Genomic DNA, 23,230 nt, shown 5'->3' with positions numbered 1-23,230 from the left:
CAGCGAGCCCTGGGGCCAGCTGAGATTACAGGAACGCTGCCCTGTTCCCAGCTCCTGTTATCGGGACATTGTGTGAAGAGGGCTGAAATATCACATCGTGTTTTTACGCGTGATAAAGCAAATTTTCACAGGCCACACCAGCGGCCGCTGACGGCGCCGGGAGCGTCGGTGCCCTCACCACGCCGGGGGTACAGGGAGACCTTAGGGACAGGGTTCTGTGTGAAAAGGGCTTTTTGTGAAACTTCCTCAGGAGAAAACAGTATTTCCTTGTCTGCTGGGTGTGCTTTTCACCTCGGTGAACTCTCTGATGTTTCCTAAAGGCTGAGCACACCCTGGAGTCCTGCAGTGGCAGCACCACTGAGGCCTCTGCTCTGCCCCACAGCCGGGAAAATCACACCCAAATTCCTGCCTCTGTATTTGGAGTTATAAACCTTATTTCTTAAGAGACCCAATTCCCAGTTAACCACTGGGCACTCCTGTTTGTGGGAATCCCCTACTGAGGAAACTCTTGCAGAGGAAAGGGTGAACTCCTGCTCGAAGGGAGCTTTTGGCAGCGTGGATTCTCCAAGGAAGGAGCTGTCCCAGCTGGAGCCTCTGTGCCACGTTCACCACAGAGTATTTACCTGCTTGAACAGCTCACAGTTCCTAAGCTTGCAGGGTTTGGGGCTGGAATAGATGAGGATTTTCTCCAAGGAAGAGCCAATTTGGACAGCTCTTGCCCCTGCTGCCCCAGCTGCTTCCTCCTGCCCGCAGGTTCCCTGGCATCAGCAGGATGCTTCTGTTTCCCAGGTTATTTTTCCTGCAGGCCAGTTTGACACTGGGGCTTCGCAGATCCCACTGCCGCAGCAAGGTGGCAGGAAAACACAGGGAAAGTGGGACAGTGGGACTGCTCCCAGAGCTTGGGACACTTTTTCCTGCCCACCTTGCTGAACAGTTGTTCGTACACCCAGTTTGGCAGTGTTTTCTCCTCAAAAGCAGCCTGGTTTGGGGGTATCTTTCATCTCCCACGTAAAGGAAGGATGGACTGCATCACTCTGGAGCTGCTGGGGAGAACAACATGTTCCCACTGCTCCTGGGGTCTGGACAAGGCCTCCTCAGCCACAGCTGGACACTTCCCGCACGTCCACCTCGCCTCCCACAGCAACGTGCTCCTCTGTGCAGTGGCCAGGCTAAAAAAGGAAAGTTCCTATCATGCCAAAAACGCAACTTTGATAAATATGAGGGGATAAGTCACAATAAGCGTGACTGGCTTGGGATCCAAACACAATAACGAGGGAAGGATAATTTTATTTTCTGCCTCTCACGCCTACCAAACCCCTGGATACAATGGAGTGAACTCCGAAATGCATTTATTTAGTAAAGACCTGAGACGAGCAAAAGAGATTTTCTGCTCTAGCACGAAGAATGCAGTGAGGGGACTGAAAGGATGGCCTAAAAGGGATCTTACTTTCAATCCCACACTGCGTGATTTAGCACTTTTGGATGCACTGGGATCTGTGGTTTAACAGCTCTAACTTGGAAAGCCATATCACATTTAAAGGGAGAGGAAAATCCTCAGTCTGATCTCAGGGTTATCACCTTGGTAAAGCTCTTGTGTCCTCACGGTGCCGTGGGAGGGCTAAGGGGGTGACAAGCCTTTTTGGAGGTTTCCAAGCCTACAGGACAGGGCTGGAAAGGACCTTTCTTTATTCTCTGTGGTAGACAGTCTGTTGTGCTTTTACAGAACAGGAGCAGCGTCACCCTCTCCAGGGGATCCAGAGTCAGTGTCCAAAACCCACTGAGCTGAAAAGCCACCAAAGCCCCCCTGTGAGTTTATAATGTCCCTCGCAGCCCAGAGGAGCAGCAGCCCCTGCCCCAGGAGCAGGAGAGATTCTCTGCTGCTCCCACCCCAAAAATCTTCATGGCCTGGCTGCAGAAATAGAGGGAGGAAGAAAATGTAGGCTGGGCACCAGTCAGTTTTCGGGGATCTCACGTTGTGCGGTCTCCAGCGGATGTGAAAGTGCAGAAAATCCAGAGCAGGCTCTGGACAGAGCCTGACAGAGCAGAGAGGGCACCCACCCCCTCAGGGATGGAAAGGGTGCAGTTTCACAGGTCTGGCATGGGCAGTTCATGGTTCTCTGTCTCTGGAGAAACCTCACTTAAAAAAAAAATTCCTTGTTCTCTTAGAGCACCCAATGGCAACACCAGCTCACAAGGTGCCCGTGTCTCTCTCCCCTCCAGGCTCTCAGGAATTTCCAGCCCACCTGACCTCTATTGGAAAGTCTCACAGATGACCTCTATAAACCCTGCAAATGTTAATGGGTGGAATATCTTCAAAGGAGTCCCTCTGATGCTCGGCAGCCACGGGGTTGTTTTGCCTATCTGAGCGGAAGCGGAGGAATGCGCAGTTTATTTTAAATAACGTGCACTTGTCCTAATCGTGGAGATTTCTGAGCCTCAGCCAAGCCTTTGCACGTCATTACAGTCTGCTGTGAAGGAATTATTGGCCTCTTCACACTTTTGATCTTTGCAGAAAGGAGCGTGTGGCATTTCCAGCCCAGATGTTCACGATGCTGCTCCTAAACCCAACGGAGAAGTTTCTCCCTAATGACTCCTGAGCCTCACGCTCAGATGGGTGATGAGCTTCTTGCAGAGGTAAAAAAATAAATAACCACTGAAGCAGCTCTGTCAAGGTCATCTGAAATCACAGAAAAGACTCGTGAATGGCAGCAGCTGCTGTGAAATGGTGGCAGACATTGGGAACCTCTCGGTCCGAGTGCCGGCAAGTCACGGCTCCCACGGTGGGGACTTGGACTTGCAGCCAAAAAAAACTGAAAGAGACTTCAGGAGACAGCTCTTGTGGTGTGTGGGACCTGCAGGTGTGGGAAGGGGAGCTTTGGGTGATCATGGAGGGTGGCTGAGCCTGGTGGAGGCCACCCTGCCCTCCTTGGGGCTCCTCTCCATGACTTCCATCCCTCCGCAAAGCCGTGGAGCTGCACCAGCAGGTCCAGGCCCAGTGCAGATCCTCACCGTGGTCCTCACTGATATTTCCCATCACCAAGGCTGAGATCTGAAACATTTTAGTCAGATTTGCTACCCTGTGCTCAGGTTCAATCCCTGGGAGAGCAGAGGGCGTTGGCCGTGGGTCCTTGGGAAGGCACTGGGATTTTGCAGGAGACCCACCCGGGCCTCTGGAACAGTCAATTCCCTCGTGTGAAGGTTTGTGGGCACGACAGGGAGGAGCTGTGTGGTCTCTGGGGATTCTGTGGAAAGGAAACCCCTGGAGTCAGGGTCTACAGGTCAAACGAGCCCTTTATGTGTTGGACTTTCGAATGCAGCTCAGCTTTCACAAACTCTGCACCTTCCCCAGACTTTATATCCATAGCTGAGCAAAGGTGGGCTCAACGCACGAAAGTGAATCTGAGACTGAGTCTGGGCTCAGTTTTTAGGGCTAAACCAGTCCCCCCTAGCCCAGCAAGGCTGAGAGCAGTAAGTGCTTTATACTCAACACTGACTTTTATTCTCCAATAACCTTTTCCCACTCCCATCTCCCCTTGTTTCCCACATTTTCCTCTGTGTCCCCTTCTCTCCCCAGTTCATTTTCCCTGGCAGAGCTCTGCAGCCTGTGTGGAGCTGAACTTCTGCCTTGCCAAAGCCAAGTCCTCAGTAGCCAGAGCCCAGTGTTGTGATTCCCCTCACGGTGCCTGGCACAGAGCCATGTGCTTGGTCCTGCCTGAAAACTCCTGCAGATCTCTGTGGTTTTCCTTTCCCCATGAAGGCTCTGGGCTGGGCTGTTCCCCCTTCCCAAATAAATGAGTGAAAGGTTTTCTCTAGAAGAAAAAAACTGTCCAGAGTCCTGGTATTTTTCTTTCCTCCACCAAAAGCTTCAGCAGCACCGTGGTACTGCTGGAAGGACGGCTCTGGCAGGGGTGGGGGACAAGGAGAAAGGTCACAAACAGCCACAGGGACACCTTTGGGTCCAGGTGGGCTTTGCACTGATGGCAGCAAGTGATGGGGAGAGACCCGGCATCACTGCTGGGTGCAAACCCAGGGTTCCACAGGCCGGCTGAGGAAATCCTGTTCTGCACTTCAGAAATGACAAAACACCGGAGCGGGGACCGTAAATAAGTCCAGATTTGTCCTCCTTTGAAGTCTGTCCCTCAGGGAAAACAGAATTTTTTGTGCTGGGAGCTGCTGATGGACTCCCCCAGCACCAAGAGCTCCGAGCACAGGTGTGTGAAAGTGCTCTCCAAGCTCTGCCAGCTGTGCTGGATTAGGAGCACCCAGCTGTGGGGAGCAGTGACCTAAAACACCTGAACAGCCCCTGAACTGAAGAGCTTTGTGTGACACTGGGGTTTTCTGCCTGGAGCCGTGGTGTGGATGGCTGGCACAGCATCTCCTGGTGCTGCAGGAGATCTCAGAGCCTCGTCCTGCCCCACAAGAGCACAAACCATCTGGGTGATTGATGTGAGCACCTCCACCACCCAGGGCTGTGCCTCCCCGGGCCCTGGGGCTCCGCTGCCTGCCCAGATCCAGGATCCATGGATGTTCTGCATGTGGGTGTCTCCAGCAAGGAGACAGGCAGCTGGAGGAGGGACGCTGCTGGTTTCTTTATAAAGGCACAACATGTCTATAACCCACCCTTCTGAGTGCAAGACATTCTGACTGAGCAGGAGGAAGTGCTGGCCTGTTCTCCAGGTAACCTGAGCAGCTGAAAGAGGAGTTGAAATAAACACACCAAAAAAGCTAAAGGATGTTTTTGAAATTTCCTGGTCCAGAGCATGAACTGGCCTCTAAGCTCTGGTCTCCTTCGTCCCACTCGGCCTGCGGGCAGTAGCAGGACACTGGGCAATACAAGCCCCTGGCTCTGAACCTGCAATTCCTGTGCATTCCTGCAGCTGCATTTTGTGTCTGTGCAAAGCTGGGTGTCTCCTCCTAGTTGGTTTTGGCACCAGTTTTACTCGTGGATTTAGTTAAGTTTTTAATCTCCTCCTCAAGCACCTTGGTTTTCTTCTCCAAGTCCTCCCGCGAGCGCTCCGCGTTCTTCAGCTTCAGCTCCAGCTCCCCAGACTTCTTCTTCTCCTGCTCAATGTCCTGGTTCAGCCTCACCACTTTGGCCCAGACTTCATAGTTTTCATTCTGGAGGCTGCAAAGGGAGACAGAGCATGAAAGGATTGGATTGGAAAAGGGCTGGAAAATTCTTTGGCTCTTAGGGAGTCTGACCTCAGCATCATTAAGCAGCAAAACAAGACAGAGGTGCTGTCCTGAGCCCCTCAGTGGCCACAAAACTTGATGCAATAAATCAATAACCATGATACATGTGCATTGATAATGGGATAAGAATAATATAATATAATATAATATAATATAATATAATATAATATAATATAATATAATATAATATAATATGTGGAGCTGATGGCTACAACCAATGGTGCAATAACGCTACTGGTGATTTCTGGAGAGTCTAATGGTCCAATATCGTGGTAATAACAGGAATTATGGCAGTGCAATCACTGCAGGAACACTGCAGTGCCATGCAATGATGTGGTAAGAGCTGTGGAGTATTAACGTTGTCATGACACAACATTACCCACTGTGGTGAGAGCACAGCTCGTACAGCACAGCACATTGATTTTAGACAGCCTGTAAATGCTGTATTTATCACTAATCACCACTGTTGTATACTGCATAACACTACTGGTGAATAAATCTGTGCAGTGTTTGCTGTCACATGAGCTGCACATTTCCCACTCTGCAGAAAGCAGCTCCCTGCAGTTACCTTTTGATTTGCCCCTCGTACTCATTTCTCTGTGCCTCCAGGTCTTTTTCCAGCTTGAGGATCATGCTTTGCAGGAACTCCCTGCTCTCCTGCTCAGGTTTGGAGTCCTCAGCAGGGCTGCTGGTGGGACTGGCTGGTTCCTTTGGCTCGTGGCTGGGACTGAAGCAGGGCAGGAATTCCTTCTCGGAGATGCTGCTGGCAGGGCTGGGGCTGGAGCCGCTGCCTTCCCCACTCTCTGCCTGGGAGGGGGGAACATTGTCGTAGGTTGAAGCCCTGTGGAGGTCGAGCAGCTTAAAGAGATCATGAGACAACGTTCTCTTGTGTCCATCAGAGCCCACGGGGCGCGTGCTGCTTTTCCAAAAGTCACTGGCAAAGACATCGTTCTTCTCCTTGCAGCCCTTCTCCCCTGGGGGAGCCGCTGCCAGGAAAGATTTCCTCGTAGGTAAAGTCTGAGTTCTTTTCCTTGGCTGTGTTTTCCACATTCCCTGTGTGTCTTTGGACTCTGTGTCCTCCCCGGGGACACTGGAGCTCGCAGCTGGGCCAGGGGTGCTGCTGGAATTGGGGTGATCCCTCTGTAAAACAGAGCACGGCTTTGGGAGAGCCCGTCCTGCTCTGGGAGCAGACAGGTGACAGCTGCTGCTGTGACTGCAGGGTTTACAAAGGCCACACTCGAGCCTGCTGGAGGAATGGCCTCGCTTTTCCATAGAAAACTATTTTGAATTGCACCATGATTACCATTAAAAAGAACTTTTTGCAGAGATTCCTTCGGAGAAAAGCCTTTAATACCCAATGCTTTCCCTTCACCAGCCTGAGCTGGAAAGGTTTCACGTGTTCAGCTGTTTAGCCAGAAAGCTTTGGGAGTTTTCATATTTCCCAGAACAGCAGATTTTCCACAGGAAAGTGGAAAGTTTATCTACATCATTTTCCTGATGTAAATATTCCAGGGATGACAGATACAGCTTTTGAACCTATAAATAGCACTTTATATAAAAGTGGTTTTAGGGCTCGCTGACCTGTCAGAGCCTGTCCCAATTAATCACACGTTTAATAAATTGGTTATTCCCCTGGGGATCCCTCCTTACCATTTGCCTTTGGATGGAGCCTCTGGGAGCTGTGGGGCCCTCTGCAGCTCCCCAGCCCACGGAGCTGCGAGGGACAGGAGCTTTCTTCTCGGTTTTTTGGGCAGGTGGGGAGGGAGGCACATCCTTGGATGGGGGAAAGAGCTTTTCGTGGTCACTGATCATCACAGTCATCACCTTCTGGACCTGGGGTGTGCCTGGAGGAATTAGAGATTGTCAGGGGCAAACCCAGTGCCACAGGATCCCTTCCACCACTTGGATTTCCTGCCTGGTCTTTCTGGTGTCTAAAATGGAGATGGAGCAGAAAACAAGGAGAAGGATCACAAAGCCAAATAAAGTAAATGCAGTGAGTAAAAGTAGGTGAGTACCCTCATTTCTTTGAGTTTCCTCTGTTCCCTGGAGAAGGATTTTACACCTCCCTGCTCCAAGCAGCACAGAGATGATCTCACCAAATTCCTGAATGGGCTGAACTCCATGAAGGGAGCATGCAGTGTAATTCCTGAGGGGGTTTTGTCACCACAAACACCTTTAGAGCCTAACAAACACAGGGCTTGACTCTGCCCTGCTGTACTCGCTGTGCCCAGGCACGCTTCTGGCTTATATCCACAGCTCCACCACAGAAAATCATTCATTTCAAGGCTGTGGATGCAACTCAGTATTTCAGCATGCCAGGAGTTCCTGTGCCAATGATTCCAGCAGTCCCTTTTACCTCTCATGATAATTGCAGGGTCCTCTATCTTGGGTCTGATGAGGTTCACTCCAATCACTGTTGCCAGGTTATCCACACTCATCTTATTGACACTGGAGTTGAGTTGGATTTCATAGAGAAACCTGCCAGAATTGGAGAGCAAATATTTCCCATCAGAGGTGGAAGAGTACAAAAAGCCTCACTGGTATAAAATCCTGGTTCATCCTCCCAGCTCTTCCTCTCAGTCACAAGAACAGAAACACTTGGCCTTAGAACTGGAGCTGGGTCTTACTGGTACCAGAATAAAAACCATCATGTGAGGAGCTGCTCCCCTCAAAAACAAATCAGAAAGGAAGGGAATCCCCCCATCAAATCTCCAACCGGAGAAAAACCACCCAGGCTGGGTGAAACCTGGAAGTTTTGGTGCACAATGTTTTTGTCCAGGAAAACTACACCTGGTTTTAACTCTCAGGGATTTATCAGTGAGTCTGAGGGTGGTGGTTTATGCTCAGACATTGTCAGGGGGTTTATCCCCGGGGCTGAAATTCTCCTCTACAAAAATCGGGATCTGGTGACTCAAAGGCAACCAAAGCACAGCTTAAGCAGGCTCTGTCTAGAGGAGTCATCCTTTGGGATGACATTTCTGCTCCCCAACACCAAACCTGAGCTGTCCATGCCTTGTGCAGAGCACTGACCTGCAGATGTAGCTGAGGAGGTTGTAGTTGTCTCTGGGGAGGAGGGACAGCTGCTTCATGAGCTCCTGGTGGCCCTAAATGCGAGGTAAGAAACAGCTCCAGGAGGATTCACAGGCACATCTGGGCCAAGAACAGCTTTGGTCACTCCATCCGTGCCTTTGGGGGTCTCCTCCTGGGGACTCCACCAGTCCCAGGGTGGCAGTGGAGTCCCCATCCCTGGGAGCGTTCCAAACACACGTGGATGTGGCACTGGGGACAGGGGTTAGTGGTGCCCATGGGGGTGCTGCTGGGTCATGGCTGATGGTCTTGGGGATCTTTTCCAACCTCGTGGATTCCATGACTCTGATTCTCTTGGCATTTTCCATCACTGTTTTGTGTATTTCCCCATCCCTGGAAGTGTCCAAGGCCAGGTTGGATGGAGCTCTGGGTAACCTGGGCTGTGGAAGGTGGGATGGTGGAACTGGATGGGCTTTGAGGTCCCTTCCAACCCCAACCACTCTGGGATTCCTTGGTCCCGTGTATAGGAACGGTGCCATTCCTCTTCCTATAGTGGCTTGTTTTGCAAAGGGAGGCTTCTTTTCCACCAAATTACATATTAGGAAAAGACAATTCCCATCTGTTCCGCACTTCTCCCTCTCCCAAACCCCCACTCCCCTCCTTGGTGTCCCCCAGGGCCCTCTGCCAACCCCATGCTCAGCTCAGGAGTGTTGGGCTTCCTTCCATCCTGGTTCTCACACTGGCTGTTTGCTGCCAAGGGCTCCACAAAAAGAGGTGCTGATCAGAAATTTAAGCTTTAACATTCACAAACCCATGTGGTCAAGCTGGGAAACCCCACTGGCTTCGGGAGAGTTTTTTCTTTTTCATTTTTTTCCTTCTTTTTTCCCTCCCCAGACTCCAAAGCTCAGTGACTGGCACTGCTGTGCGCCCTGGCACGGAAACTGAAAACAAAAGCATCTCTACCTTTGTCTCATCAGCTTCCAGAGCCTTCCCACAGAGCAGGAAATCCTCGTACTGCAGCCAGGGCACCACGGGCTCCGGGAGCTCCCGCAGGTAGAGCTTGAACAGGGAGGCCACGGTGTGGACATCGGTGTCCCTGCAAAGTGCAAAGAAGCCACTCAGGGAAAGTCAGGCCCAGCAGGTCAGCAAACCCCCACAAGGCTCTGTTTGAGCTCTGTGGGCAGGTGTGGAGACAGAGAGATGTCAACAGGAGGCAAGAGCAACCTGGGGGAACCCACAGCCAGGGAATGGCCCCAGCTGGCAGCAGAATAAAGGCTTGGTGGAGATTTTCCCCACCTTGAGGGTGGCAGGTCCCAGTGTCCACCCCTGGGCTGAGCTGGGATAGCAGGGAATTCACTTCGAGGGCTCCTGCCTCCTCCCGAAGCCGAGTTTTGAGCAAGCACAAAGCCACGGTCTCAGCTCTACCCAGCTGCCCTGCCCTCGGAAATGCTGGGCCCTGGCAGGCAGTCCCTGCTCTGGGCTGCCCCATCACCCAGGCCCAGGTCTGGGCACAGCAGGAGCCAAACCCAACAGCAGCTGTCCCTGGCACGACACAGGCTCTTGTGTTGCCTCAATCTCCCTCCTTTGCTTTGTGAACCTAAAGTCACTTTTCCTCACCCACTGGACGACTGCAGAGCCACGGAATGAGCGGGAGCTGCATTTCTGGAGCACCACCCTGGTCCTTGTCACTGCATTTGAAGGGGTGGAAACCAAGGAGAAGGGAGCAAAATCCTTCTCCCGTCTCCCGTTCCAAGCAAAACCCTTCTCCCGTCTCCCATTCCAAGCAAAGCCGTCCCAGCCCATGCTGGGCTCCCGAGGGTCCGCGTGCAGATCCTCCCCTGCCCGGCCACACTCCCCAGCGTGGAGCTGGCGGAGCCTCCCTGGGATCTCAGAGCAGCAGCAGTTACTGGGGCTGCTCTGCCGGGACAGGTGTTTGCAGCTTTGCAGCCCTTGTATTTACATTCTGTCAAAGGGACACTGTCAAGATCATGAGCCTCTATTCTGACCTACCTTGAAGTCGCTAAACTCTTATAAACTTCAAGCAAAACCCCCTCAGGTCAGTTATTTTTAGAATTGGTTGGGGTTGTAAAATACTATTATTTTTACGAGCACACATAAACACAGAGGGACGTTTTCAGAGCTGTGTTTTTGTAGGACCTACCAGTACACCCCACTGGGCATGCTGGGTGCCTGGACTGCACCAGCAGCTTTCTAACACTCCCCACTCCACCCTGCCGTGGCTGAGTGTGTGTAAGTGCTCCCCTGAAAACCCAGACAGGCAGCAAGGATGGCACTGAAGGTCGAGCCAGCACCTCGCTGCTCTCAGGTCACTGCAAACCCCATTATCTGCCTTCCTCCTCACTGAGAAAATGTTTTGCTTGGGGTGCCAGGGGGTTGCAGTCACCCTGAGACCACCCTGGCCATGCTCATCCTAAGCCCTGCAGCACAGGGGGAACATCCCGGGGAGGGCTGAGCTCCCCGGCCGTGCCCCGTTGCAAAACAGGGCTGCAAACATTAAAGAAGGTTTCACCTTCCCATGGCCCTGCACAGGTTCCAACAGGAAAGCTCCGAGCAGGGCTCAGTGCCCAGGAAATACTCAGCTGCTTTGCTCCATCCGGCTCTGCCCGGCCGGGGGATTTAGGGGAAAGTGATGGGGTTTTCCTAAAAAGCTCAACAAAAACGGGGGAAGTTTTGTGGTTAGGGACAGGCCTGTGAGCAGAGAGACGGGGCTCCTGCACAATGCTTAGGCAAGATGGGCTTTGCACAAAAATCCAGGGGAGCTCCTGGGTTTGGGGGCTCCCTTTCCTCGAGCATCCCAGGCCTTGGTGGCTCTCAGGGCAGCTCCCAAATTCCATGGCCAGTGTCACCTTCACACACAGCAGCACCCTGGGCACTCCTTGTCTCGGGCCTGGTGCACAGGGCAGGGCAGGAATTGAGCTGAAATCCTCACCTGAAGTGCCGTGCAAAGGCAGGACCCACTTTTCCTCTGTCCCAGCTCCGGGGCTGTGGCTCTCACCAGCACAAACTGGGGGGAAAAACCCTGGAGCAGCACAGCTGAGCAGGGCAGGGTGGGCCATGCCTTGTGCCACTGGGGCCAAAATCAAGGGATCAGGGGGGACAGGACAGAAAACCCCTGGAGAAAGGGAGGCACCAGAAAGAGGGGGAGTTCCCCTCCTGCTCTCATTTTTCACAGGGCATGGCAGAGGCAGCAGCTGCAAAGGTCTCTCTCCAAAGCCTCTCTGAGACCTACGAGCAGGGACAGGCAGCTCTCCCAGATTTAGGGAATTCTCCGTTTCCTCCTGGCCCTGCAGAGAAGGGGGGGCAGGGGGGCACAGCTTTGCAGCAGCAAAAATCTCCCAAAATCTCTCCCATCTCTGTGTGATGCTGTAGGGAAAAGCATCAGGAGGAGAATACCACGGCAGGGAAAGGAACAACTTCTGCTGGGTGTATGAGAGCATCCTCTGGGCTTGTCTGGGACCCTGCCCTTGCTCTCCTTTCTCAAAGCCCTCAGCTGATGGGCCAAGCTCTTCCCTTTGCTCCTTCCTTGGCTGCTCCAAACCATAATTGCTGTGTGTGGCCGGGATTTTCCCAAACGCTTTCCTTTCTTTCCAGGAATCTTATCTCAGCACCCTCTGGTTGTGTGTTTGTGGTTACTGCTGAACCCTCTCTCCTCCTCAAGCCCTTCTGGAGGGTTCTGGAGGGCACTGCTGGGCTCTGGGGGTTGGACTGGGTGCTTTTCCCTGGAATTTGGCAGTGGGAGAGGGGGAATCAGCGTTACCTGTCGAACGAGGGCCTCTCCCCGGCGTCGAAGGCGTCCCGGAGCTGTCTGACCAGGTTGTCCTGGCCGGGCAGGCGGAAGATTCCCTCCTCACTCACTCCATGCTCCCGGATGAACTCGGCGCTTTTCTGCACCAGGATGGGCACCTGGTGCTGCCCGAATTTCTGCTCGTAGGCCATGGTCTCTGCCAGGTGCTGCCCGAACACCGCTGGGGACAGGGCACGAGGTCAGAGCAGGAACCCCAAAGCTCCGCTGGGGACACCTCACCTGCCCCAGCAGGAGCTGCTGCTCTGCCAGGCACCAGAACCCTGCAAACTCCTCGGCAGAAACAAAGTTCTGCAGAAACCAGAGCCTTCCCCGAGGAAATAACAGCAAAATAAAACCTTGTTCCTCCTCCAGTAATTGACAGTTCTCCAAATGACTGAAAGCAAGCCTTGGGGTTTGCTGCCTGTGAGCAGGATGCTGATCCAGAGCGAGACAGGGACAGGGCACAGGGAGGGAAGGAAGCTCATCCCACAAAGCTGAGAAAGCACAGGAGACAACCAAGAAACCAGAAAAGATCCTTGCAGGGATTTGGAGCTGGAATTCTTCCTGATCCCATCGCTTTTCTTCCCCCTCCCCTCTCCTGACCTTCCCCTGTGCTGGGGCCAGCTGTGCTCCAAGGGGATGGTACCTTTCCTTCGGAGCAAAACTGCCTTTTTCCTCCTGAAGCCGCGGCAGAAGCAGCACCTGACGGGGGGCAGGCAGCAGCTCCTCCTCGGAGCCTGGGGCATGGCAAGAGCAGGCAACTCCCAGCTCCAGCCGGCTCTGGAATATCAATGGCAAAGGGTCCCCTGGTCCTCTGCCATACTCCTGCCCTAGCAGTGCCCGTGGTGTGTTCCCCTTGTGCTCTGAAGGCTGAAATCATTCCCCTGCATCCTCCAGAGCAGGGAAATGCAGGTAAACACCCTCAGCTGGAACCACAGGGCTTGTCAGCACCTGCCTGGGCATGGGGCTGTTTCATTTGTCACTCACACTTTTAAATAATGAACATAAACCTGTCACCGTGCACACGAGGAGCAAATGTCTCTCTTTTTTTGGCCTCTGTGCTGTGGTAGCTGATACTGAACTGGTGATTTCACTGCAGATTTGTTGGTCTGGAGACACCTCCCCAGGGTGCTGTGATGCCATGGGAGTGACAACCAACCCTGCAAAACCACACCGAGATTTTGGAGATGCTTTTGCTGTTTCTTTACTCTCTGCAGCTTTTCTGCTTCTTGGTGTGCAACAAGCTCACAGGACCTGGGCCACAGGGCTGCTCCCAGGTGGGCTCTGCCAAAACCTCCCCCATGCAGGGGTTGCTCTAAAAGCTCCTGTTGCCTCAGTTTACACTGAAGACAAAAAACCTCAAGTTTTGGGAGTTTTGGGATCTGCTAACCTGTGTATTGACATAAAATGCAGCTCCACAGTCCCTGACTTCTCTGCTGTCCTCAGGGCCCTCTGTGCTGCTATAAATTTACATTTTCTTTCCTATAAAGTCACTTAATTTACCTGGAAGAGACCAACAGCCTCCTAAGTTTAAAAAGGATCAGAGGCAGAGCCGTTATTAAATATTAGAGCCAGTTGGGACAGTGCCCTGGAAATTCCTGGCTCAATCCTCCGTTCAGCTGGGTGATGCTGCCTCCCCCAGGGCACAGCCTGCTCCCGTTCGGAGGCAGAAAAGCTCAGGGATGCAGAGGAAAACCAGCTGGGACAGGCTGGGAGAGCTGGGGGTGCTCACCTGGAGAAGGGAAGGATCCAGGGAGAGCTCAGAGCCCCTTGCAGGGCCTGAAGGGGCTCCAGAAGAGCTGCAGAGGGACTGGGGACAAGGCATGGAGGGACAGGACACAGGGAACGGCTTCCCACTGGGAATGGAATGGATGGAATACTGGGAAGCAATTGTTCCCTGGGAGGGTGCTGAGGCCCTGGCACAGGTTCATGCCTGGGTGTGAGGAGGGTGAGGGTGTGACCCAGGCAGGCTGAGAGCAAACGGGGGCAGAAAGGATGGGCTGAGCAAGAAAAGCCAGGGGAAAAGCAGAGCGAGGAAACTGGCAGGTGGAGAACCACATTTTCCAAGGCTTTGTCCCTGAATGGGAGTTGTTTTCAAGAACACTTCCAGGGTCAAAAAGCCCAGGAGGAAGTTGATAAAAGAAGATGAAGCCAGGCCAGAAATGTTTGCTCAGGCCTGGCTTTCCTCACCACTGCCCGTGTTTGCAGCAGCCCCAGCGCCGGGGCTGCTCCCGGAGCAGCTCCCAAGGGAGTCATAAGGGACACGTCCCAGCCTCTTTTTCCAGGGATTTCTGAGCCCAGCTTTGAACCCCTCACCCCGAAGCGCTGCAGGCCCCAGGGCAGTGGGAGATCCTCCCTCCAGGAGCTGTCCCTGCTCCCTTTTACCTCCCGACGCCGACCCCAGCGCCCTCCGGATGGATTTCACCCACTCCTCCATCTCCGCATGGGAGCTGGCCATGAGCACACAGCTGTCCTGCCCTGCCCGGCTCTGCTCTCCAGCCACCCCTGCAAAAACAACACATTTAAGGAGAGGATTGGAGGAGAAAAGGCACATTTCTGTTGTTTTCTTCGTCAAACGCTTTTGGCTCCGAATTTCCCCATTAAAGCCCCGCTGGCTGCAGGGGAAGCGGAGCTCGGACATTTTGCACTTGGAGATCTGCAAGAAAGGAACAGAAACTGCTGCAGCTGCAGCCTGGCAGAGCTTCTCCTCACCATGGGACATGGGCACTGACACAGGGCCTTGCTCCAGCCCTGGGTGAAAGCAAGAAATTCATTTTCCCATGAAACAGAGCTCTGGGAACCTCGGAAAGAAGTGGGAGCGGGAGCACAAGGACTGGGAAAGGACTTGCCTGAGTGATTTTGGGTAGTCAACCCCCCCAAAAGCGTGCAAGGAGGAGGAGTGAGGCATCCTCACCTGGGATGATTTCAAAGATGAATTTCCCTCCTTCCTCTGGGTTAGTGGCCACCACCTTGATGGTGCTCCCCTGGAGAGACAGGCAGCCCTAGGACAGAGCAGAGCAAACCCCTGTGTGCCACCTGTGCAAGGTCACAGTGCCACTGAGGGTGGGGGTCCTGCCCTCAAACACCCTGCAGGAGATATATTTCATAGAGGTGTATTTGTGTAGATAAACTACAGTGACTTTTCAAACAAGAGCCACTTCTTAAATGCCAATTTTTCCAATGAAGTGATTCTCAGAATGAGAAAATGGTTCTTTTGCTCTTTCCTATCTTTTTCTCACTTCTCATGTTCTTTCGGCCCTTGTTGGGAGTGGAAGAAGAGAAAACGAAGGAGAATGGACTTGGGAAAACCCCAGAACATCCTGTTTCTGCTGGGCAGGGGTAGGAAAACTGTTCCTTGAACACAGCATCACTTAAACCCAAAAGGCAGCCCTAAGCCGGCAGGAGAGGAGGAGAGAAAAAGAAGAAAAGGGATGGAAAATTAACAAATAAAGTGGAAAACAGCCATTTCTGGGGACCTTCCTTTCCCTGGCTGTGGGGGCTGGCAGAGGGATTGGGGTGACTCAGCCCTGGAGGCCTCCCCGGGCAGGAAATGAGCCTGCGCCTCTAAAATGAAATTTCTCAGCCATTTCAGCCTCCTGGAAGCCACCGAGCTCCTGGAGCCCAGCTGCTTCCATCGGGATCCCTGCTGGGACCCACGGGGCTGGATGCTGGGGTGGTGCAGCAGGGGCAGGGCAGAGCTGCCATGGGAAGGTTTTCACAGCACTTTCTGTTCCCACATCCCATTTCCAGCTCCTCCCCAGCACCCTGGAACAGGGCAGAGCCAGAAAAGGGACCTGGATCCCACCGGGCTCAGCCTGCTGCTCCCACCCCGAGGATCCACGGATCACCTTCCCCCGGGGGTGTTTTCTATCCCCAGAGGAGTTTTGCTGCTGGTAACGCTTTGTAGAGGGAACAGCCTTTCTGGCAGTGGGGACTTTTCCCTGGAATTTCTCCAAAGGAGGAAAAGGTGGTAGATACTCTAGAAGTGAGTTACAGTATGGAGAAAATGGTGGGGAAATAAAATAAAATAATTGAAAAACCACCTGATTTCTTCCAGGCAAGTGCACTGGCCAGAGAGAGAGGAATTTCCTTCCCTTCCAGCTGCCTCTCCTGTGGCAGGAGTCCTGAGGAAGCAGCTGCCCTTCCCTGCCATCTGCCCAGCCCTCAGCCCTGCCAAGGCCTGGCTTGGGCTGACCCTCGCCCTCAGGCTGTGCTGAAAATCCCGCTGATTTTCCCTAAAAGTGTCCTGCCAGGTGCCTTTCCCACCAGAGCAAGGACAGAACCTCTCTCAGAGCTCCCACCCCTCGTGCCCTCACTGCTGTCCTGGAAGGAGAGCCGAGCTCTCCTCCCCAGCCTGTTTCTCCTGGGAAATGGTGACAGCTCCCAGCTGGGGACTGGACTGGGCTTTCCCAGCTCCCCAGTGCTGGGGCTCAGGGGGTCCCAGCCCCCAGCAGGGCTTGCAGGCACCTGAGGAACTGAAATGCATCCATGAAGTTCCCGATCAGGACTGCTCATCTCTGATACTGCCCAGAGGCAGAAAACTCCTTTAATACCCAACTCCAGACCCACCCCAAACCATTTCATGGAATCATGGAATTCTGGAATGGTTTGGGTGGGAAGGGACCTCAAAGATCATCTTGTTCCACCCCCTGCCATGGCAGGGACACCTTCCACTGTCCCAGGCTGCTCCAAGCCCCGTCCAACCTGGCCTTGGGCACTGCCAGGGATCCAGGGGCAGCCCCAGCTGCTCTGGGCACCCTGTGCCAGGGCCTGCCCACCCTCCCAGGGAGGAATTCCTTCCCAATATCCCATCCATCCCTGCCCCCTGGCAGTGGGAAGCCATTGCCCCTTGCCCTTGTAAAAGTCTCTCTCCATCTTTCTTTTGGGCTCCCTTCAGGCCACAATTAAATCACCCCGAAGTTTCTCCTCTCCAGGCTGGACAACCCCAACTCCCTGAGCCCCAATTTCCAGCACGGGGGAGATCAAGGACCAGCACAGCCCAGTAGCCTCGCCCTACCTGCGGCTTGGCATCGTCCTCGTCCTTGTAGTAGTAAAGCTGCTGTCCCTTGAGCACGAAGTAGCGGTGCTGCCAGTTCTTGACGATGGAGCGCTGCTTCTTCAGCCAGCCCAGCTTCAGGGGCCGCTCCAGGGCGCTGGGGGAGCCCGGCCGGGCGCCCGCGGGGTCCCCGCTCATCACGCTCCGGGAGCGGGCTGTGGGGACAGAGGGACACGGGGAGTGGGGACAGAGGGACACGGGGAGAGGGGACAGAGAGGGACACGGGGAGAGGGGACAGAGAGGGACACGGAGAGAGGGGACAGAGGGACACGGGGAGTGGGGACAGAGGGACACGGGGAGAGGGGACAGAGAGGGACACGGGGAGAGGGGACAGAGGGACGCGGGGAATGGGGACAGAGAGGGACACGGGGAGAGGGGACAGAGAGGGACACGGGGAGAGGGGACAGAGGGACACGGGGAGAGGGGACAGAGAGGGACGCGGGGAATGGGGACAGAGAGGGACACGGGGAGAGGGGACAGAGAGGGACACGGGGAGAGGGGACAGAGGGACGCGGGGAATGGGGACAGAGAGGGACACGGAGAGAGGGGACAGAGGGACACGGGGAGAGGGGACAGAGAGGGACACGGAGAGAGGGGACAGAGGGACACGGGGAGAGGGGACAGAGGGACACGGGGAGTGGGGACAGAGAGGGACACGGGGAGAGGGGACAGAGGGACACGGAGAGAGGGGACAGAGGGACACGGGGAGAGGGGACAGAGAGGGACACGGGGAGAGGGGACAGAGAGGGACACGGGGAGAGGGGACAGAGGGACACGGGGAGAGGGGACAGAGAGGGACGCGGAGAGAGGGGACAGAGGGACGCGGGGAGAGGGGACAGAGAGGGACACGGGGAGAGGGGACAGAGGGACACGGAGAGAGGGGACAGAGGGACACGGGGAGAGGGGACAGAGAGGGACACGGAGAGAGGGGACAGAGGGACACGGAGAGAGGGGACAGAGAGGGACACGGAGAGAGGGGACAGAGGGACACGGGGAGTGGGGACAGAGAGGGACACGGAGAGAGGGGACAGAGGGACACGGAGAGAGGGGACAGAGAGGGACACGGAGAGAGGGGACAGAGGGACACGGAGAGAGGGGACAGAGGGACACGGGGAGAGGGGACAGAGGGACACGGGGAGTGGGGACAGAGAGGGACACGGGGAGTGGGGACAGAGGGACACGGGGAGAGGCTCTCGGCCCTGCGCCTGCCGAGAGAACTGACCCAAGTTTACAAAGGAAGTGGCTGCAGTAGCTGCCACTGTGAGCTTCCTTTTTCCTGCGTGGGAGGAATTGTCTTGCAAGTGAGAACAAAATCATTAGCGCTTTTTGGGGGTGTTTTTTTAATGGGAGTGTGTGGTTTTTGCGCCCTCCCTGAAGCTGCAGCGACAGCACAGTGACCCAAACAGTTTGGATGTCACAGTTTTGCTCTGGGAGAACCTGGTGTTCCCAGTGGGGCAGAACCCACATTTACGGGGATGGAAAATCTCCAAGGATGGAAAAATGCCAGCATGGATATAGCACTGGGCAGAGCAGTGTCCCTGTCACCTGTTTGCGTGGCCCCACTGGTGCCAGGGACTGGTGGCATCTCCAAATGCCTCTGTGACAGCAAAAGTCTTGGAGGGATCGCTTCCAGATGGGATTTTTGCCTCTGGACCAGGCACTGCAGCCCCCCAGAGCCAACCCAGCTGGGCAGAGTTTGCATTTAAGACTGCAAGGCACAAATAAGGCCAGGACTCTGGGGGACTTCAGCCTCACTGGTGATTTCCTGAGGTAGAAAATGCTTGGCACCCAGGGCTTCAGTGGTTCAGTTCAAGGGTGTCCCCACTTCCCCTTCCAAAATCCCCCAGAGAAAGAAACTCCACTGGGTGTTCCCTTTGTCCTGTAGAGCACTCCAGGCTCACCTCCCACTACAAACCTGCCACAGGCTGCAAATCATCTCCCAAAAGCCAAAAAGGATTGTGAATGTGGAACCCCAAAAAGGATTGTGAATCCCCAATCCAGCCTTCGAAGCACCCTGGGGTGCTGCACATTTGGTGTGTGCTGCCATGGGATGGCCCTGAAGAGGATGGGGTTGGAAGCAGGGACATTGCACAGGGATTTCCCAGCCAGCTCCCCCAACAAATGCTGCTGCTGGGGATTACCCTGATGGAAAACCCACATGGGGTTTCCAAATTGCTCCTCCAGCCCTGGCAGCTTCTTTGCTCAGCAAAGTGCTCAGGACCCCATAAATCACATTCCTCCATGTCCCATGGCTGTCCCTGACCCCTCAGGGTGAGGATTTTTGGGGAGTGACCTGCAGGGCTGGAGCAGCCACTGGGAGTGAGGAGCCTGCTGGACACAGAGCTGAGCCCAGCCGTGCTGATGTTGCAGCAGCACAAGGTTTGGAAGGAGAAACTGTGGGGTTTTAGGGAAAATCCAACGGTTTGCTATCTTTTCTGGGGGGATATCAACCTCCCCCAAAGCCCAGCACTGCATCAGGGCTCTGCTGAGGGAAAAGGCGCTGCTGCCTGGGGCTCCTCCTGCTCTCAGCCTTGAGCTTGACTTGTCCGTCCTTGCTGGAAATGAGGTTTATTCTCTCCCTCCTTGCAGCCCTTCCCAGCCCCGCCGGGACTCTGGGCACAGAGGGATCCCCTGGAGTCCCCTTCCCTGAGCATCAGCCCCAGGCTCGAGGTGCAGCCTGGGCTTAGTCCTGGCTTAGCCATGTTCCTGCACACCCATGAGCACCCTTGTGAGCCCACAGCTCCATTTCACTCTGCACAGGGCAGCTCTCCCCGGACTTTGGGCCCATTGAAGGCCAAAAGAGCCATTTGTTGTTTTTATTTCTTGTGAGGGGAGGGAGCTGCCCCGGGGCCCTTGGCTTTGTTTTCCGTAAAGTTTTCAGCATCCACAAAACCAGAACCACCGAGGCCGCAGCTCCTCCCTCACTTGTCCAGCTCTGTTCATTCTGTGCCTCGTGCAGCAGAGCTGGACAAGTACAGCACACCCAGCTCAGGTGTGGTGATGGAATTTGGGATGCGGACAAAGCTTTTCCCCAGCTCCAGCACTTGGAACCATCTCCTCCTCCAACACGTCCCTGCACATCCAGCCCTGCCCCTCTCTGCGCTCCCCCAGGGCAGGAAGGAGCCACCAGAGCTTTGGTGGTGCCCCAAAAGTATTTCCTGTGGCAACGGCCTCTGGGGTTGGGCATTTCCTCCAAAACATCCTCGCTGCTCCTGCAGCCCCGGGACCTCCAGCACGGGGAGGTGCCCGTGTGCTGCTGCCCTCTCCCCAAAAACAGGAGCCACAGTGTGGGTGCAGGACAAGGGCAGAGGGGGCCCCATTTGGGGCTTTGTGTGCAGAGAGTGGTTTGACCACTCTGATCAGAGTGGCTTCGGACAGAAATCCAAGCTGCCTTTGCAGGAAAACCCAGCCAGGCCAACCCTGGAGGCTGCTGCAGTGCACGGGGAGGGAGAGCCTGGCAGAGACCAGCGGGGTCCAACCTCTGCTCCAGGGGAAATCCAGCCCCAGCGCGGGCCCTGGCCAAGTTCTGGCACCAGTGCCAGGATCACGGAGGGCCTGGGCCTCAGAGCATGCACAAGGCTGGGCTCCTGCAGCCCTAAATCCCCGCCCCGGCTGCCTGACCCTACCCCAGGCTCTGGTATTTTGCCCTCAGAGTCCACACAGGGATCCCACACTCCTTCCCAAAGGTGTTCTCCGGTGGTTTCCGTGCTGGAGATGGATCCCAGGGTGGGTGAGAGCCCTGCAAAGCCTGGGCAGGGGTGGGAGGTGGGTCAGGAAATCACAGGGTGAGGCTATCCCACGGCCCTGGGAGTCCGAGGGCTCCTCACCACCCCGAGAGGAAACCACTGATGTCAGAGGCGCCGAGACACCTGAGCCAGGGCGAGATTGTTTCCTCCAGCCTGGGCCATGCCAACGTGGCTCAGCCTGAGCCTCACCTCCTGCAGGGTTTGTGCCACCAGAACGGGCCCTGTGTGGTTTCAAGCCTCCCAAAGCTGGATTTTGGGGGGCAGCAGCCCTGTCCCCCTGTCCCCCTGCTCCCACAGCATCCCTCGGTGACAACTCTGTAAATCACTTCTTGCAAATCATTTGCAAATCATCTGCTCTCTCTCAAAAGTGGCACTTGAGGGCCAGGTCCCCCCACTGAGGCCGGAGCCAAAATCTCAACCGGGCTTGGCCACAGACACCCCAGCCCCTGCCCCGCCCCGGGCACCGAAGCGGACACAGAAGGGCACAAAGGAACGGTCACCGTACCTATTTTTGCAGCATCCATTTTCAGATTGAAATCCCAGTTCCGTGGCAGCTTGAGTGACATTCTGGATCAGGAAGGGCTTTTTTTTTTTTTCCCCCAAGGTGAGCTTGCTTAGGAGATGGGCTGGAACCAAACCCTGGCGGTCCCGTGGGGATCCCGCGCCCGGGGTCGATCCCCCCGCAAAGAGCAGCAGCTCGGCGAGGGTTGATTTGCCAGCGAACTTCCTGCCTCCGAGAGCAGCTGTGAGCAACCCCATAAAAGTACTTTCCTGCCCTGCTTTCCTGCAAAGCTCTGGCCCGGCTTCCCCGGCAATGCTCGCAGGTGATGCCGGATTTGCTCCCCTCCTTGTCCCTGTCCTGGCTGATGGGGACACCCAGCCCAGCCCGGGGCTGCTCCCCACACGGCGCTCGGTGCCTTTGAGGAAGTGGTGTCAGAAACACCCGGTGTCCTCCTGGTGCTCTGAACACTGCTCCGAGGAGGAGCAGCCCCGCTCGGAGCTGCGGGGAATGTTCTGCTCAGGGGCAGAGCGGAGCTCAGGTGTGAGCTCAGGGTGACGTCTGATGGCACCGGGGTCTTTGATTTCTCCTGTTAATTGCTGAGAGGTGCCCACGGCTGATTGAAGGCTTTTGCAGCGGTGAAAGCCAAATGGGGATGAAATGAGGCAGCTCCTGGAGGAAAGGCCATAGTAATCGGAGCAGTGAGGACCAAGGGATCTTAGAACCATGGAATGGTTTGGGTTGGAAGGGACCTTAAAGCCCATCCAGTGCCACCCCTGCCATGGCAGGGACACCTCCCACTGTCCCAGGCTGCTCCAAGCCACATCCAACCTGGCCTTGGACACCCCCAGGGATGGGGCAGCCACAGCTTCCCTGGGCAAAGGTGGGATGTGGACACAGAACCCACCAGGAGCAGTGGATCGAGCAAAATCCCTGCTCACAACAGTGAGTGTATCCTGGTTCGTGCTGGTTTTCCACCCCAGAACAGGCTGTGCATGCCCAGAGCAGCCTGGGCTGGGGCTGGGCCGAGCTGTGGCTCTCGAGGCGCAGGAGGATCAGGCAGGGCTGTTACAAACACCCCCAGGAGCGGGCAGGGGGCTCCCAAGGGCTGCTGGAGGCTCCAGCCCCTGTCTCCCCCCACACTGGGAAAGCCCAGGCCTCGTGAAGAGGGAAGTTGCCCCGAGCAGAAGCAGGAACAGCGGCAGGGGAAGCGCAAGGGGATGAACAAGGACGTGGCCACTGGTTCCTGTTGTGATTCCCAGCCCAGCATTGTGCCCAGGAGCCCCTGAGCCACCTGCAAAGGGGATTTGTTTTTAGTGTTGTAACACAAACTGAGGAAAGGAAGGAGCTGAAGGCTGCGCTGGGTGCTCGGTCACAGCACGGCCAGGGTGGAGCTCGCTGGGCTGATCTGGGTTAATCACAGCTGAAAAACGACTCTGCTGCTTTGGGCAGTGACTGGAACCAGCTCAGAGATCCCCAGCTCACAGATTCCACTGCCCAAAGTCCAGAGAATGTGACAGTGTGGAATTTCACAGCAGAGCAGCCCAGGATGTTCCCCCAGCCTGAGGAGATTAACCCAAAACCCTGCTCTGGCCCCAGACTCCTCGATGGGCTCCATTTCTGCTGTAGCCCGAGCAGAGGGCCCCGAGCGAGCCCTGGATTAAGCACCAGGTTTAGCTCTCAGAAATATCTGCAGGCAGCTAAAGGAGCTCCACGGGCTCACACGGTGTGATCCTTTTTCTCTTCAGCCTGGTTCTCTCTGGCAGCCCGGAGCAGCCCTTTCCCACCCGCAGTGTCATGGGCAGGATGTCACGCGGCCCTGTCCCCTCCTCCAGAACGGAAACTCTGCTTGAGCCCAAAGCCCTGCAGTGCAGCTCAACGCTGTGGTCACACCACAGAGCTCA

At 55.3% G+C, this 23,230-nt stretch overlaps 1 protein-coding gene across 1 annotated transcript; it reads right to left on the bottom strand.

Annotated features, from left to right (window-relative positions):
• Window positions 1-1,669: 1,669 nt before the first annotated feature.
• ARHGAP25 (Rho GTPase activating protein 25) lies at window positions 1,670-21,393 on the bottom strand. The gene is made up of 11 exons (XM_039564389.1): window positions 21,333-21,393; window positions 17,043-17,236; window positions 14,940-15,027; window positions 14,411-14,530; window positions 11,999-12,206; window positions 9,184-9,316; window positions 8,224-8,297; window positions 7,550-7,671; window positions 6,844-7,037; window positions 5,762-6,333; window positions 1,670-5,125 (listed from the first exon to the last, which is right to left on the bottom strand). The coding sequence occupies exons 1-11, from the start codon at window positions 21,391-21,393 to the stop codon at window positions 4,915-4,917; spliced, it is 1,977 nt and encodes a 658-aa protein (XP_039420323.1). The 3' UTR covers window positions 1,670-4,914.
• Between the last annotated feature and the right edge of the window lie 1,837 nt (window positions 21,394-23,230).

Source organism: Corvus cornix, chromosome 22, assembly GCF_000738735.6.
Source record: "Corvus cornix cornix isolate S_Up_H32 chromosome 22, ASM73873v5, whole genome shotgun sequence".
NCBI classification, from domain to species: Eukaryota; Metazoa; Chordata; class Aves; order Passeriformes; family Corvidae; genus Corvus; species Corvus cornix.
The sequence above is the reverse complement of the archived record's forward strand: the minus strand, read 5'-3'. Positions and strand labels throughout refer to the sequence as shown.